This window comes from Anabas testudineus, chromosome 8, assembly GCF_900324465.2.
Source record: "Anabas testudineus chromosome 8, fAnaTes1.2, whole genome shotgun sequence".
In the NCBI taxonomy this organism is placed as follows: Eukaryota; Metazoa; Chordata; class Actinopteri; order Anabantiformes; family Anabantidae; genus Anabas; species Anabas testudineus.
This window is the reverse complement of record NC_046617.1, coordinates 21,773,252-21,791,450: the sequence shown is the minus strand read 5'-3', so window position 1 is coordinate 21,791,450 and position 18,199 is coordinate 21,773,252. Positions and strand designations below refer to the sequence as shown.

Below are 18,199 nucleotides of genomic sequence, written 5' to 3'. Positions count from 1 at the left end.
GAGAGAAGACTGTAGTGCAGAACAGGGTGGGGTTAGGACAGCCAAGCGACAGAGCTTAAAACTTAATACTTTAATATTTAATTCAATTATTCAATTCAATTTTATTTGTATAGCGCCAAATCACAACAGAGTCTCAATGCACTTTACAGTGTAAATATTTCTGGAAATTGCATTAGGTTGGCTTGTTGGGCCAGGAGCTTGCCTGCCTTGTTCCCTGATTCAAAAATCTGTTGTCTGCAGTTGTAGCTCAACTTCATTTTTAAGACATTAAACTCTGTACTGAAGCTCTCCCATCAGTTCTGATTGTCTGCATGCTGTTGATTTTCTGAAGTGACTTGCATAGGACATATATGGCCTTATAGGTATGCTTCAAAGGTTTCCCATAATGTTCCTTTAGAAACACCTGGTGTGTCATTTGTCTCAAAAATACCTGCAAAAGTGCCTAATATATATTTGTTCTTAAGAAGTCTTCAAATTAAGTAAAAATACTATGCAAGCATGTGACTGCTCATGTGTCACATGCATGTACATGGGAAAGCAGATTGTCTGAGAATACAAGTAGTGTATGTGTGAAAAAAGGAGAAAGTCTTTTTGTCAAGAAATGTAATGCCTCTATAGATTGGACAGGTCCAATCCCTAACCCTAACCCTAGTAATTTAGTAGTTAGTGGGCAAATAAAGCTTGGTGGAGGATTTGTTTAAATCAAGATTTTGGACTAAAGTCACCTCCAATAATAACAATGTGGTAGGTGTGCTGGGAATGGAGGTAAAGACCCTGGATGCAAATTGCTTATCATCTCAGTTAGGTACTTCCCAAAAGAACCTGGGTGTTGTTACACAGTCTTCCTGACACGATGGGACCAACGGGATTAGATACAACATTTTTACAACAAGTCAGAGTCAGTCTCATAATATATAATCCAGTATCCAGGAGTTAGGGCCGAACAGAAGAGTTAGTAGAGTGATCAATAACCAAAGCAGAACAACATATGAGTCCTGCTACAGTGGGGCCTATCATTCAAGGTTGAGCTACTGAAGAGTCCTAGCTTGCTGCAAAATCTGAGGCCAATGAGTGGCGTATTAACGAGCATGAAAGATGCATTAATAAAACAGACGGCGATGGTGATAAAACATGACACTTGGAATTGGTTACAAACAAGCAGTGGGCCTGCTACAGCCCTGCTATTCGGGGTGTAAGTCAACAATGTTTCATGGCCGTAATGACACTAATTATGATGTCAACATCACTTTTTTGGGAATCATACACTCAAGTTCTTAGTCTGCAACTTGTGAAGACATAACCACAGCTATAGGGCTTTCTCTTACATTCTGCTGTGCAGTGAGCCCAGTCAAGTTCTCAAAGAGAGGAGAAAAACAATGTAGGCTGAGCACCCCTAACTGCTTCAGGTTTTCCTATAAAACGCAGATTACACCGCCTGCCTCTCACCTGTCTATTTCTGCCTGCATGTTAGCCAAAGTAGCATGTACTGTTTATTACTTTGGTTTGACAAAGATGAGCGACGTAAACTAAATAATCAGCTGCCGGGAAAACCACCAGTACTCAGAATCCCGCATCACTATAGACAAATCAGAATGTTCATACTGACCCCTGTCCACCTCTGAAAGCAAGTACAATGGGCATTTTAGTGTCAGAAATGGACAATGGAGGAAAATAAGAAATAAACAGATTTTCACAGAAAAAAAGATTAATTACTTAAAATCCACAGCGAGTTTGTAAACTCAGCTTTTATGAGACTGAAACAGATTCCCTGAACAAAAAGAATGTGGAATAGAATCACTCCTGGTATCCCTCACAATTACATTTCATACAAAACACCAACCTTATGTGACTATATCTTTACCTTTGAACGTTTAAAACAGATTATTTAATTTTGTTCGTTGTAAAACTTGATGAGAACCAGTTTAATCTGAGAACTGAAGAAGAGATTTACTGGTTTTACAGTAATGATGAAATAAAGTTTTTGTGAAAATCTGTTTCTTCAGGAAATGACTTGAAACATCTGCAACTGGAGATGTCTTTTTATAACAGAGATCATGGAAATAAGAGTCAACAATAACAAAGCTTAAATCTAACATATTTGTGAATTTTCACTATCTCCAGCTGCAGCTTAAGCATCAGTCAGTTAAGCTCTGAGGACAGTAAAGAAAGACAAACATTATTCTCTTATAGTTGGAGTCAACGTTTAACCTGTTAAATACAAAGCCTAAACCAAAGTTGGCAACAGACTCAAAATCAATCCACTATGCTCTGGCCAGCCCGCTCTGTCACGGTCTTCTACCATCTGCTACACCCCACACAACCTGGCTAACGCCCAACTAAACTGACTAACTTTCAACTAACGCCACCTATTGGTCTAAAACATTGAAATAATTGTTCAATCCCATCATGCACTAGGGTCTGTGAGTGTGTTTTCACCTGTTCAGGAACTGAGATAACATCACTCTTCACCTGAATAGCTGCTGTGAATGGCTGGTAAGCAGAAATTGGACAGGTAGGTGGGCGGGGTTTACATGTTTTTATTGATTTGTTTCCATAACAACAATAAAAAGAACATAAAAAACAGCTGTGATGTCATACGAGGAAGAGGAGGGAAAGCGGATGGGCTTCAGGCCAGCAGTCTGTTTTAACCAATCCAAGGACAGGGATGAGGGCTGGGAGAATGTTGTCTAGCAACAGCACTCCAGCCAATCAGCAGGGGGCGTGGTTACAGAAAGCAGGGTTAAAGAACATCATCACTCTCGGCTGTGTGGAGCTGTGTGTCATCAGCGTCCGTCATGATACTGCTGTCCTGGCTGTCATCAAGCTCTGCCCCTAAAGTGGAAAGAGACAGACAGGTCGTGTGTGTATGTGCATGTGTGTTGGGAGGGGGGGCCCAGGTGGAGAAAGACAAAAAGAGACAGGTGAGTCATGTTCGTGGATATTTTCTATACAAAGTAAAATAAGAGATACTTCAGCAGATGTCGGCACTTTCACAGCCACATGGACTCAGTTTCCCACAATTAGTCACTAACCAACTTTGGACCTGAAGCCCACACAGATTTTCACACTGTGGGGGTACAGGCACCATTAGCTACCATTAACTTAACAAGTGATTAGTAACCTTATCATGGATATATCATGGCTGACTCTGTAATGGTCTGAAGGTGCTGTCAAGGGAAAAACTGTTTTATGTTCACTCAGGTCGGCTGTAATAACTATTAAAGGTCTCTATGGAAAACAATTATTTTGAGATGATGAATGTTATGTTGAGATCCAAAGCATCTAAGAGACATAAGATACAAGGCAAAATATAAAATCGAAAATCGAGGGAATGTGCAAGATGGGATGGATAGGATTTTTTTTATAAGAAGATCTACGTGCAGAGAAACTGCAGAGTTCTGTGTTCAGCAGAATTTTGAATACTGGGAGTGAGGCTGCTGAAAGTGCAGAGGTTGCTGAAGGTGAGGGGACCAACTTTGTAGGTAAGGATCAGGGTTTCAAACCTGATGCAGCAGCTACAGGAAGCCAAAACAGAGATCTAAAAAGTGGTTTAACGTGTCTTTTTTACTGATCAAAAATGAGACGTGCTGCTGCGTTTTGGATAATCTTTTTGATGGCGCAGCTGGTAACGCTGTCAGTAAGACACTGCAGCAGTCAAGCTGAGATATGACCAGATCCTGCACAATGAGTTGTATTGTATAGTCCGGAGGTAGGGTCTAACCCTTCTGATGTTTAAAAGTGCAATTCTGCATAACCTTGAGAAAGAGGAGATGTGGTCAGTAAAAAACAACTTCCCCTTGAGTGGACACAACTTGCTGCCGCTGTCTGCTGGCAACTTCTATGTGGTTACATTTACATTTATTCATTTAGCAGATGCTTTTATCCAAAGCGACTTACAAGTGAGAAACAAGGCAAGCAAACAAAATCTAAGTCAAGGAGAAACCATATTAAAGCAAAGTGCTATCAAAAAATTGTTTCAAGAGATGCGAGCACAAAAGAGCAGAAAACAGTTTTTTGTTTTTGTAAGTGCAAAGGAAGATGCGGAAGAGTTCTGTTTTCAGCAGTTTTTTTAAATATTGCAATTGAGGTGGCTGAGCGTGCAGAGTTTGGCAGCTCATTCCACCATCGTGGGATCACTGAGCTGAAGAGTTTTCCTTGGTGTCGACTGTGTGGTGCTGGTACCACCAGACGTTCACCGGTCGAGCACAGTGGACAGGAGGGAATGTAGACCTGAATGATTTAACTGAGATAAGATGGAGCTGTAGAGTTGATGAGCTGTAGAGGAGTTCTATGGTTTTATGGCCTGAATAGACTGTGAAACAGCTGTGAGACTCAAGTCAACCATCTATTCCTACAATTATCAATGTTTCAGTTGTCTCCTGCGTTTCTGTGTGCGAGCAGGCTAACATTAGCCCACCTCAGAGGTAGACAACCCTGGTCTTAGAGAGCAGTGGAAGGAGCAGAAACAGTTGGAAAACAAGCAGGACTGTGGCTCTCTAGGACCAGGCTATTATTAGGATATTAACTTTGTGAGGCTAATGATTTGTAACTGGTAAAGAAATATTCATTTTAAATGTATGTCGGTACGGACACTGGGTAAAATTGGACTAAAAGAGGGCAATAGTGGGTTTAAAAAAAAAAACCTTAACCACTGCAGATTTATCACATCAAGTTATTATCTTGTAATTGAGAACGCACCTGAGGGACAGCGTCTGGATATGCTGACAGATAATGAGCTGACTGTGCCATCTGTTTTGCAATGAACAGACAGGTAGTTTTACAGAATCCTACTTACAGTATTAACAGCTTCAGTCTGTTACAGTTTTAAAGTGACCTATTAGACCTATTAGCAAAAACAGTGAAAAAAGTGGTAGTTTGATCTGGTGCTTGAAACTTATCTGCATTAAAGAAATGCATCTTACAAACACTTTCTATATAAATTGGTCTTCAGTTCAGTCTTGGAGTTCAGACTATAGAAGCTTGGTGTAGGGCTACTGCTGCTTCCCATCAAAGACAATTAGTTGAAGGCGATCCACTAATTTTAATCGGGATCCTTCTGGGGGCTTTCCATTAGAGGAATTCAGGAAATGCAGGCAACCAGAAAACACAGGACAGACTATCTTATCGAGCCACAGGGAACATCTTAGCATCTGCACAACCCTGCTGGACGTGCTGCTACTGTGAGTCGACTGCAGATAAGCAGAAGAATAAAATCAAATAAATAATAAACAGATTATCTAAACACATATTAGTCTGAGGCCCAGTCAAACCAGTCACATTACCCAACGACGTGTACTACAGTTCATCAATTGTTGATCAGACTGTTTACCTTCGTCTTCTGGCAGGTATCTCTTGTCAATAGCTTCTTTGATCTGGTTGTTTGCTCCTTTAGGATCCAGATCCATTGCCCAGCTGAAGTTCATCAGTGCCAGGTGAGTCTGGCCGAGCTTCTTATATACCTGTGAACAGTTTTTTTTTTTTTTGTTTTTTTTATATGTGAGCCTAGTGTTTGTGGCCAAGCTTAGCTTTCTTAATCTTTCTGTAACATACTCAAACTTGTCGTTAGCTATGTATAAAATAACAATTATAAATGTGTCGGTTTGCTGTTACCTTTCCTATCAGGAAATACACCAGAGACTCTTTAGGTACAATCTGCTTCAGCTCCTCCAGCTCCTGCAAAGCTGCCTACAGACAAAACAGGTCACAGAAAGAGACAACCTGAAAATCTTCTGTTCCAGTAACTGACTGTGGCTGTCAGTCAAACTGTAAAAATCCCTGTCTCAACACCACAAAAAGGACTAGACCTAAGTAACTGTGAGGTTTAAAGCAAGTTTGGAACAGGTGATTGATACTGAGGAGGACAGACACAGGTTAGAGGTCATTACATCAAAACACCTGGGAGCTAAACTGCTGTGTCACATTAAGTAAAGAGGATGGAAGCTGAGTTTGGTACAGAGCTACAATATGTTGTTTAAAAATAAGAAAAAAGAAGGTGTGACCTCTTATGAACTACTTATGGACACATTGATCAGTACAAATCAGTGCTGTTGACTGTACATCAATAATGATCAGTATGAGACAGTATCAGTTACCTTGTACTTGTCGCTGGCAAACAGGATGGAGGCTCGGTGAAACTTGCAAAGTGGGTTTTTGGGGTCGATGCCAATCGCTCTGTTTAGAGTCTCTAAAGCTGCATCAGACTTTTTCAGTGCATGTTGCACCTGCAAACACATACACAAGAATGAAGAATACTAGATGCTAACAGATCAGTAGTTATGAATGAAGGATACTAGCTGCTAACAGGTCAATAGTTATGAATGAAGGCATGTTGCTAACATACCACCCCAATGTGACAGAGCAGCACGGAGCTCTGAGGATTAATGCTCAGAGCTTTTTTGAAGTGAATTTCTGCCAAGTTGAACTTCTCTTGTTTGTAGTAGATCATTCCCAGACCATACCTGTGGAGAAAATACACCTATATGTATATCACTGATCAACAAACAGTCTAACTATTGCAAAGTTAGCTGGTTGCTATAGTAACACACCATGCGTTGTAGTGTCTGTTGTTGACTCTGATGGCATTTCTGAAGCAGGCAAGCGCTCGGTCCAACTCCTCCGTCAGCACAAACTCATGACCCAGCAGAGTGTAGGCATAGGCAAAGCCTGGGTCCACCTGACAGACGGAGAGGTGAGACAGATGAGGCATTAGTCAGGTAACCGTCAGACTGTCTTTTATAACCATGGTAACAGCAACTCACCTGAATGGCTCTCTGGAAGAATTTTATGGCAATGTCATGCTCCCTCTGCAGACTAAAACAGTTTCCTGCTACACACCAGGCCTGCAGACAGACAGGTGGTTTGAGTCAGAGGCATACAGGCAGTTAGAAAGGAAGAAAGATGACAATTTGTATCAAATTATTCTCTGACATTGTGTGGACAGGTGGCCTCACCTCAGGACAGTTCTTGTCCATGTCAGTTAGGTCTTTAGACAGGGCAGACAGGGCCACGTCTTTCTGCAGGTGCCACAGTGTCGTGGAGTAGATCTCCATTCCCTCAACTCTGTAGGATTCAATCCTGCGAACCTCGCTGAACAGACGTTCTGCCTACAAACACACCACATAAACCACCTGGTGAGTTACCTATGTGACACGTGTGAATTACACCTTTGTGTCAGGTGAGAGTTACCTGTGTGTACTCTGCCAGTTCAAAGTAGGCCCTGCCGATGTGAGTGAGGACCCAGCCGGTGTTGTAGTGCTGGGGAGGGAGGGAGGTCAGGATGTTGATGGCATCTCTGCAGTTGTATGAACACAACGCCTGGTAACCACGGCCCAGTTCCCGCAGCAACGCCATTACGCTGTCTGAACACAGAAGTCACATATGTGAACACGCCGCCTTGGCGCAACCCATTCATTTGTCTGGTGGGGCTTACATGAGGGGCTGGAGAGTACTGTGGCACTGTCTTGGTTTTCAAAGTCTCATGTAAGATGGAAATGACTGGGATGGGACTAGCTGACCAGGGTGGGAGGAAGCTAGTCCCATCAGAGTGAATCCTAATCCTAAACTACAGTTAACAGTGAGACCACAGAAACGACACAGGCGTTTACTCCAGGGAGAGATCCTCCTGGGCGCCTTCCTGAGGAGAAAGACTCTGCGGCGGATGTGAGGCTAACAAGCTAGACAACTGCTCCATCTGACATTCATCAAACAGCGAATGCCCGACTGTCCTAAGCTTCCTAACCCTAACCTTTTTTTTGAGTGAGATGTTAATAAAGAGGCCATACTATAAAATATTTTATTAAATGTTGAAAATACTTCAAAATCATTTATGATTAAAGAAAAAGCACTAAAAGCATTTAATAAGAGAGTAGATGGTTTAATTTGCTTAACATCAGCTTGTCTGTCATCTGGGAAAAAAAACATGGAGCCCCTGAGTTTCTCTTGGTTGATACTGCTGCTAGTAACTGGGAGTGAACTGGGAGAATTGTGGCGGTCTTACCTGCAGCAGCTCTCTGATACTGGGGCAACTTTGTGTCAGGTAGACTCAGGCTGGGATCCAGTCTCAGGATGTCCAGACTCTCGTTCAGGTTGCTGCTGTTTGTCGTCTTGGCTGATTTACACTTGGTTTTCCTGTTGGGGATCTTTGTGGGAAACTTCATCTTCAGCTTCTTACTGTTCTCCTGCAGAGACACAGACAGGTACTCTGTATTACTGTAATATTACATTAGCAATGTTACCCCTATTTTGCATTGGAAGCATCTGCGTTGCATTCTGCGACCCCGTTTTGTTCTGTCCTCTACACAGCAAAGCGGCTTCTTACAGTTCTGGATTTGTCTGAAAGTTGTCTTTGTTTTTCACGTAGTTAATGGACTTCTTTTTTGACAGGTTTGTGTTTACCGTTTCTGTGTTGGCTTCCTATTTTGTTGAGCTGTTACCTTTAAAGTCTACAGTCAAGTGATTATGAACATCATAGCTCAAATTTTTTCAGCCGTTCACTCTCGTAGTTATTTTGCATCTAGCTAGCCTCTATTTTGCAAAACAGTGTTTTGTCCTGCAGAGAGGACACAGAAGAGAAGAGTAGAAAGAAAGCACAACATGATTGTTGGATTCAACCTTTACAGAGGCATCCAAAAGTGACATCTGTGAAAAATAGACTCAGTGCATATTTTTAGCAGAGAGAATAGGAGAGCTGCAGCGTGCTCAGTAGAAATAGACCCATAGGGTTGTGCGGCTGCAATCAGCTCCGGCTGATGCAACTCTGCCGGACCCACTGGAAAATAGGGGTTACAGTTCCAATGTAGTTCTATAGCAGTATTACTGCTATGGTATTACGAAATTAATACTAATGTAGTGCTACTACAGTATGTAGCAGTGCAGTACCTTGGCAGTAGAGCTGGCACTCGTGAACAATCTGGAGCTTCTTCTGGGCTGAACGTTTGGAGGACCAGACATACTGGGACTGAGGACCTGAGGGGAGCCACTGAGAGAGAGAGAGACATATCATCAGACAGACAAGCAGTCACAAAGACAGTTAAATGCTATTGGTTGGTAAAGTTACCTGGTGTGAGGTGCTGAGGTCTGTGATTGGTTGAATGGGATTGGGAGAACATCTCTGCTGTTTCCACTCTGACTGAAGACAGATTTAGACTGGCTGATCCTGGAGACGGACTGAGAGACAAGCAGGATACAGAGAGACAGATGTGTAATAAGACAAACTGTAAAGTGAAGAAAATCATCCAGAGGATCTTTTTTGTATCATCACCTGGTAACATCATGTCTGATTGATTTAAGGACCAGAACTACGATCTCACCCTGCAATGACCTTTGTCAAAAATAGCCTTGGCATGTATCTTTAGTGGAGAGACTTCTGAGATATGCCGGGCACAGCCCGAATAAGAAAGTAGAAAGTATTAACTAAAGTGGGAGCAATCAGCTCTGGCTGACGACAGAGATGGAAAACATGCATTAGGCGAGCCATTCATACCAATATATTAAACCAGTTATTAAAACACTGTTTCCCTTACAATTCCCACAACCACTCTGTATGTTTAATGGGTGGGTTCAATAAAGACATGAAAGATCAGAACTGTTTGTGTTTAATCATCTTAGAAATGGTTGTTGTGGTGGTTGTTGACATTTGTGACTTTGGTGACAATCAGATCACAGTTCATACGTTAACAGTTAAACAATTGATTCAGAAAACTGTGACAACAGTGACATTACTTTTTCTTGTGACTGCTTTGTACAGTAAGTTGCTTCTTTGTACTATAGTAGGTTGCTTTGGAAAAAAGCAACTGCCAAATGACTAAATGTAAATGTGTGTGTGTACCTTCTTGCTGGGTGCTGTGGTTTGCGTTTCCATGGTAGCTGAATAGTTCTGTAGATACGTGGGGTCTCCAGGACTGGGCTCCAGCGGGAGGATTCCAAAACTACATGCATGTGAACACACACACACACACACACACACACACACACACACACACACACACACACACACACACACACACACACACACACACACACACACACACACACACACACACACACACACACACACACACACACACTTTTCCATATACTGGCTGACATAACTGAGTGTGTGAGAATGAAATGTACATACAAGATCAGTCATAAAGTTACAGCTCTAATAGGCTGTGCTGTCGCAAAATCTACAGTATGTTGGCAACTCTTAATAATAGTTTAGAGCAGTTGTGATAGTGTTTCTCATTATTTTCAGAATCAGTTGATTAAAATAATGAGAAGAATAAATTGTAGTATTAATTCCAGATAACCAGGACGACTGAGAATCTTCACCGACGTAAAGAATACATTAGGGTAGAACTTTTACTTAGAATACAGTAATATTTTCTTAGACAGTAAACATACCCTGTAAATCCATACTTAACTGCCCAGGTAAACTAACAAACACCTTCACAGGTAAACCCAAACACTAACCAATGCAGACAAACTAACACTCACCTAGGTGTCAGTGGGCTGAGTGTGGCAGGTCCTCCCAGTAAACTCCGCCCACTCTTGGGCTTGTTCTGTTTGGCCAATAAAGAGCCAGCTGAAGCCATGGAAACTGTGTTACCCAATATGGAGCCAGTATCCGGGGAGATGAGGGAGGAGTCAATGTAGGAAACTGACAAATCAGACGTCAGCTTTCCATTTGACTCCAGATTTAAACGATTTAACTCCTGAAGAGGAATACACATCTCAGTAATCTGATTACTTTCTCTGACCACTTAACCTGATAGTCTGATTATAACCACAAGGGTCTGATTTGATGGATGCTTACCAGTGTGTCCTGTGGCGTCTCCATGAGGGCAGTGTCTAAGCGGTGGGAGGGGTTCTGAGCGGGGCTAACCGATTGAGAGGGCGGAGCTATAGAGGAATTCTGTAGAGAAGACAACCTGAAGACCTGATCTGGATCTGGTTTGTCTCCTGAAAAGGCAGACCATAAAACTCACTTACATCACTTGGTCAGATGGGCACAGGTGAGACTCGCCAGATGTGTATGTGTGCTACCTAGGTGACAGAGGTTCTGGAAAGGTGACCACAGAAACGGGTTGAGAGTTAAACTCCTCTGGAAACAGTCAGCACCTTTAGCAACACGATCTGTCTTGCTGCTCAGAGAAACAGACAGGTGCAGAGGGACAGACAGAGAGAGAGAGACACAGGTGAGTCACCATTAACATTAGAATCTGGGTAAACTGAAATTTTACCAGTAACAGACTGGAAAAACTGGGCATTTACCAGTAAATGTGTCCCAGTAATGACAATGTGAAGGAGGCCGAGTCTCCAAACTCTGTGATGATGTCATCTTGACTCTTCTGTTTGTTCAGTACTCCACCAATCAGAACCTGTTCTCCTTCAGCCAGCCTATGAGACAGAACAAGGGGGAGAGAAAATCCTTTAAAGCAGCTGTGGACAAATTGTGTTTAGTCTTATGAAAAAGTTTGTTTAACCAGGTTCACTAGTTCTGTGTTTGTGTGTTCTTACTTGCTGAGCTCTACGCAGCATTTGGCCAACAGGAATCGAACCTGTGGTGTTGAACAGCTGTGAGCCTTAAGCAGACGGTACGCTTTATACGGCTTCCCTGAGCGGTAGTAACAGGTAGCCAGCAGGTAGAGGGCCTCCTCTGATTTCACTATGAGAGACATACAGACAGACACGTCAAGCCAGAAACCCCCATCTCTGTATTTTTCAGCTGCATGGTGACGCAATAAATCAGGGTCGACAGTGTGATTTTTTTTTGTTTTGTTTTAAATCAAAAAAAATTTATTTGTATAGTGCCAAATCACAACAAAAGTCATCCCAAGGCACTTTACAGTGTTTAATACCTTATAAAGTATTGTATAAAGAATTATATAGAAATCCCAACAATCCCATTTGAGCAAGCACTAGGCAACAGTGGAGAGGAAAAACTCCCTTTAGAGGAAGAAACCTCCAGCAGAACCAGGCTCAGGGTGGGCGGCCGTCTACCTCAACCATTTGGAGTGAGTAGAAAGAGGAGAGAGAAAAGAACAGCAGGCAACAAAAAACAACAAGCAGCAAAAACACTGGACAGGTCGGTAGGACCAGTAACTGGACTCTGGAGAAATACAGCTCCAAGGAGGAGGATACCTGCAGAGGAGAATGGAGAGAGGGAGATAGAGAGGAGGAAACACAACTACGGGAGAGAGAAGACACAAAGTTAATGACATGAAATGGTAGAATTTGAATGGATATAGGAGAAAGGAGAGAGGAGAGGAGCTCAGTGTATCAGTAGAGGTCCCCAGCAAACTGACCTTTAGCAGCAGAACTAAGAGATGGTTCACAATCACCTGATCCATCTAACTGTGAGCTTCATAAAAAAGTAAAATTTTAAGTCTAGTCTTAAATGTAGAGAAGGTGTCTGCCTCCAGAACCTCAACTGGGAGCTGGTTCCACAGGAGAGGAGCTTGACAGGTCTGGAAACTCTAGAAACCACAAGTAAACCTGCAGCCTGAGAACAAAGAGTTCTGTTGAGAAAATATGGAACTATGAGGTCTTTAAGATAAGATGGAGCTTGATTATTAAGTGCTTTATATGTGAGGGGAAGTGTTATAAATTCAAATCTGGAATTTTCAATTAACTAGAGGCTTTTTAAGCAGTTACTGGGGCTATTTATAGCAAATTACAATAGTCCAACAAGTAATGCTGATATGTTTCATGATGCTTTTTCTTCTTCCTCTTGACATAACAATTTAATAGTTAAATATGCTAAATTTAAATGAGCATTTATAATGCATCATCAAAACGTTTCTGAAACAGGAATGAATGCCCCACTATTGCAATCGCTTATGCTACACACTGTACTCCTATGTGCGGTAGGTCAGAGTAAAACGTCACTGGCTAATTCACTATTAATTGGATGTCTTAATAGCTCCTTAAAAAGTCTCCTAATAATACAAAAGCCAGAGTTCTGACTGAAATTAGCAAGAGAGATCATATTCCTTCTACATTAGCTTCTCTCCACTGGCTCCCTGTAAAATTTTGTTAGTTTTAGTCAAATTCTTATTCTTTATTCTTATTTTTATATCTTTATATATAGCAAATGTCACTAACTTTGTTGTAATAATAAAAATAAAATGTAAATTTACTTTATTAATCCCCTTAGAGAATTTTTTGTGGACAGGCACCCACTATTAAAGCAACAAAATCCGAGGTTCAGTGTCTTGTTCAAGGAGACTGACGTGGCCAGGAATCGGGCGGAATCCAGAGTCGAACCACCAACTATTGTTTTAGCTGTTCTCATCTATTCAAGATTAGTGGAAAAGTGTGTTTCACAGACAGTGTACTTGGCAAAGCAAAGTATTCACATTCTCACTAAAATCTCATTCATCAGGTTCAGTTCAACACAAGTTCAAGTTCTTTCATCAATAACATTAACTCAAGCATGAGCAAACATGAAGAGGAAGCCTTGGATTAGTGTCAACATTAATCATGTAACATATACCTCTTATCACAAAGATACTGAACAATAAGATAATGGAATATCAACACGTCGATCAGAGATATTTTGGGCAGCATAGAATGTTTTGTCTTTTTACAAAGCACTGTCGTCCAGGACTGCGTCTCCCCTCCAGGTAAAAGGAGAACTCGAGTGAGTGAGGCCAGAGTGGGGTAAGGGTTAGTGGACCGACGTCCAACATGCAACTTCAGTCCACTTGGCCATTGGATTATGGAATTATTTTGACAGAAAGGGTTCAGTCATCTTGTGTATCAATATAATGCACAGACACACAGGTAAACAGAAAAGTCAACAGATTGCCTCCTCTGATCTTACTATCAGACAGACAGACACACAGATGTTACCTTCAGCGTAGAGTCTTTCAGCGAGGAAGACAGCATCCAGGTAGGCGTAGTGGTTCAGAGCCTGCCACACTGCAGCCTGCCACAGAGTGTGAGAAAGAGACTAGTTTAAGGACCAAGTGACAGTAGGAGATGTGTATTGGGTGGGTTGGATGTCAGAGTTCACAGTCAGTGCATTAACATGCACTTAAGTAACCAGGTTACAGTTGGCTTGACATCAAGTCTGCCATAAATTAAAATAAAATTTAAATCAACTCTGTTTGCACTGTAAATATAAGCTCTGTGACTGTCTGTCGCTGTCTCTCTCTCTCTCACTCTCTCTCTCTCACAGAGATGTAGCATTAAAAGATGTATTACTTTTTTTTTTTTAACGCGAAAGAGACAGAGAGAAAGAAAAATGGGGGTTGGGAAGTGCCTTTTCCGTCTTACAGCTAAAAACTGTGAACCATGCTTCCAAAAATCAGACCAGGGCAGAGGAGAAATCATTATTACTATTGGGTCAATCTTTGGCATTTTTATTAAATGTGCATTAACCAGTGTCTACATTTAAGCCAGTAGATTAATAGAAAAGGTCCGAAGGCACATCTACAGCGTAGGCTAGGAGTTAAAACCAGAAAAGATCCACACAAATACAAAATAAAGGGAATACAAAAAAAGTATATATCGATTACAACTGTACGTTGGATTTACGTACGTCTTACTATACGTAAGATGAATGCAAGCAAAACAGCACTAAAATAATTGATCAAAATACCGAAGCAGACTCTCAGAGTAACAAACATCACACGACTCTCTGCAGTTCCAATACAGTCTTACGCATTGACATTTAGTCATTTGGCGCTTTTATCCAAAGTGAGGTACAAGGCAAAACAGCTAATTCAAGAAGAAAATATTAAAGCAAAGTGGGTTCCATTGTGTAACAGTGTTTTCCAGCCTCTTAAACCATATCAGAGGTATTTTATCCAAAGGATGCCAAGTCAGAACACAGATGACAGAAGTTCATATTTACAAGAGAGATGGAGTCTGCACTTTGATTTAATATTTATTTATATGATGTATCAGATCAAATTATACTTTTCCTCCTCCCCACTTACAGATGTTCAGATTTCTTTCTCAGCTTTTAAGCCTGACACTTTTTGTCCAAGTTTATCTATACAATCATATGACCATAAATGTAAAAAACACTGAACAATAACCAATAAGAGAGAAGCTAGAGTGGGTCTTACTGGAACAGAGGTAATTAATATTCGCTACTGGTCTGCTGTTAGCTACTGTCAGGCTAATAATGTATGATGTGGTGATATACATAAGCAGTAAGCCTACCTTTACAAAACCTACCAAGATAAAGAAGAATATAGCACATGCATTAGTACATTAAGATAAATTTTACTATTGTAGCTCCATGAAATAGCTGGATTTAAAAGCAAATATGTTTTACAGTACTTTGAAATCTAGATTTTCCAAGCTGTATTCTGGCTTTTAAATTTTAATTTATACCTGATTTTAATGATTTTTAACAGCTGATTAACAGAGTTAGGTACCAACTCTCAGGGCAAGAGAGTAAAGCATACAGTAGAGACAGAGAGCAAGACCATCTGACGTCATGTGTCAAGCACAACACACATTTAAGGCTGTCTGACACTGACAACCTCCTCCTTACCATTTATAACATGAAATGAAGCTAGCCATGGCAATAAATCTAATCTGAGGACACATCTATCAAACACCCTATAACTAAAAAGTGAATAGTGCATTGGTATCAATTATTAGAACCACCCACAAAAGGCTTGAAATGTAATTGAGGCATCAACATCTTGGACATTATGGACAAACTAGGGGTTTGTATACTGAATTGGGAAATTTGGAAACCAATCATCTAATGGTTTTACTAGTGAAGATGTGTGACTCTGAAGAGTTTTTGTAGACGATAGAAAGTTATACCTCTTCCCTGCTCTATAGTCAATCTTTGTGTGCATAGCGCTATATATTGCCTGTTTCTTCACAAACATGTGCAGACAAAAACATGTCTGTTCTGTCATCATTTAATTAACATTAATGACAGCTGATCTCATCTGCTGTTTAACATTTTAAGCAGCAAATAAGGAACCTGATTAACTGAACAGTGTAGGAAACACTGCTCATCATATTATTTAAATCCTGCAACAACAAAGGCAATGTTGTATGTGGGAAATATGTAAAAATGTAAAAAAATCTGTTTGCCCAATGAAGTTTCCCATTTACCAACCTCCTTGGCTAGTGAGTCCAAGTTAATTTCTAGACTCTGTTTCTTGAACTGGGGGCTGTAGCAGAAGAAGGTCAGAAAGAGACAGCTGTGGTAAATGGTGATGGAGAAGAGTCTAACACAGACAGTTGTACAAGCAGGCCAGGTCAGAAGAACTTGTTATTGTCCAGTTTTTTTAAATAAATAAGCTGCCAAAAACATGTCAATTTAGATATCTGCACTGGGACACACTTGTATTATTATCACCCATATTAAAAGTACTATTGATACTACCTACAGTCACAATGTATGAGTAAGCACAACCACACATAGAATCAAAATCTGTGATAACTCCTGGTCAGTGGCCACCTATAGTCACCTGAGATTACCTGGGATCACCTGGTAACTGCACAGTCTGAGTTTACAAACAGCTGGTCAGTAAAGTACGCATTAGTAAAGATCAATCTGCGTCCATCGGGTTTTCATTAATCCTTATTGTGGTTAAATAAATGAGTTAATTTTAACCAAACGTCATGGAATTTAGAACGTGTTATCTCATTACTGCAATAAATATGGTAATGACAGTTCACTGTTAATGTACTAGCATATTAGCAGTGAGTTTGTGATCTCTGTGATCCTGATGGAAATTGCCGGTTAGTCGGAATGTAATCTCTTTAATTGTGAAAGGGCAGCTAACCAGCTAAAGGCTAATGTTACTTACGTTAACCGGCAGCCAGCTAACGTTAGCTAGCGTTAGCACGAGAGGCCAACCAGCTCTTTGTTAGCTTCAACCCTAGTGCAGGTTTAAGTCTGTGGTCAGATGTTAACCACATTCCGAAAGACTAGATGATATTTACTTGTGAATACTGAAGTGGGATTTCTGCTGGCTGAAGCTGCCCCACTACATGTTAGCCACGGTGCAAACCGGCTAACACAACTCTGCTGTTAGCATGACAGCATTAGCAACAATCGACATTCAAAACTCCATGTCATCAGGAAAACGCACATTCATACCACCAAGAGAAACTAAAAATCCAGTCAGCTTTCAAAAACTCAACTAGAAACATTAGTTTCAGTAGAAAATAAAGTTTAAGTGTTGTTGGTTGTGTTGGTGCATTTCGACTTAAGACAGAGACCAAAATATGACTACCTTGCAAAGTTAATGTTGGATTATCGTTTAGCTGAAATAGATTTCCATGGCTGTACTTATGCCGAAGCGATGAACGAAACCAAGAAAGGCACAAGAGGTTTTCCACCCTGTTTATTTAGACAGTCACCAACACAACCTAATTATCACTGATTTTCAAAAGGAGTCTGGTATTAACGATTTGAACTGGAACCAGGCTGACGTTAGCTACCGAACGGACACTGTATTTAAGGTTAATTCTTGGTCCAGATATCCACTCGACCTAAATGATCGTGTAATTATCATATTTTAATACAAATAACACCAATAACAGGCTCTGCGAAGTCAGCGGCGGGCTGCGGGGCCTGTGGACGCGGAAGAGTCGTCACACCGCGGACTTGACCAGCGGCTGAGGCCGGGAAGGAGATGGCAGCACGGGAGTCATAAATGCCCTGCTTCCGACTCGTGACAACGAACTGACGGTGTGTTTTTACCTGGACAGGTTCCTGCAGCACCGTCATTCCGCTTCAACACTCCGTCTATCTGTTCCTGTCGCCTGTTTTCCCTCTTTCTTGACTTCAGTCTCCAGGAGCAGCTGCAGCCGAAGATTTGAATACACTGACCGTTAGCACCCGAGCTCAACCGAACAATACCGACGAGGGCAGAAAACTTGTACGGAAAGCAACGACTGTCACACGGAAAGAGCCGAAGCAGCTGTCTTTCCCCACTGCTGGTGAAAATTGATATAAAGTAAGACAAATGTTCTGTCGCCCCCTGGTGGCATCCAAGAAAAGTATCACTCTGTTTTATTAAATAAATCTTAGCTTAGTTAGTTTTATTCCATTTACGTTAGGGATGTTAACATGTGGCTTTAATACAGATTACTCTAATAAACCCGCAACAGTAAGTGTCGGTAGGTCAGTAGGCTAAGTTACAGTTACTTTATCTATTCAAACATGATCACTCTCTTACATAGTTACATCTTCTCCATTATAACAAGATATCTATCATAATGAAGT

General features: G+C 41.2%; 1 protein-coding gene across 1 annotated transcript; it reads right to left on the bottom strand.

The window, feature by feature from the left end:
* Positions 1-2,527: 2,527 nt before the first annotated feature.
* Positions 2,528-17,845, bottom strand: cdc27 (cell division cycle 27). The gene is made up of 20 exons (XM_026355723.1): positions 17,675-17,845; positions 13,837-13,912; positions 11,500-11,647; positions 11,254-11,379; positions 11,026-11,123; positions 10,796-10,941; positions 10,477-10,694; positions 9,827-9,926; positions 9,056-9,165; positions 8,878-8,977; positions 7,997-8,177; positions 7,186-7,358; positions 6,951-7,103; positions 6,759-6,839; positions 6,546-6,673; positions 6,341-6,458; positions 6,093-6,221; positions 5,611-5,685; positions 5,330-5,459; positions 2,528-2,832 (listed from the first exon to the last, which is right to left on the bottom strand). Exons 1-20 carry the CDS (start codon positions 17,699-17,701, stop codon positions 2,741-2,743), a joined length of 2,409 nt encoding a protein of 802 aa, XP_026211508.1. The 5' UTR covers positions 17,702-17,845; the 3' UTR covers positions 2,528-2,740.
* Between the last annotated feature and the right edge of the window lie 354 nt (positions 17,846-18,199).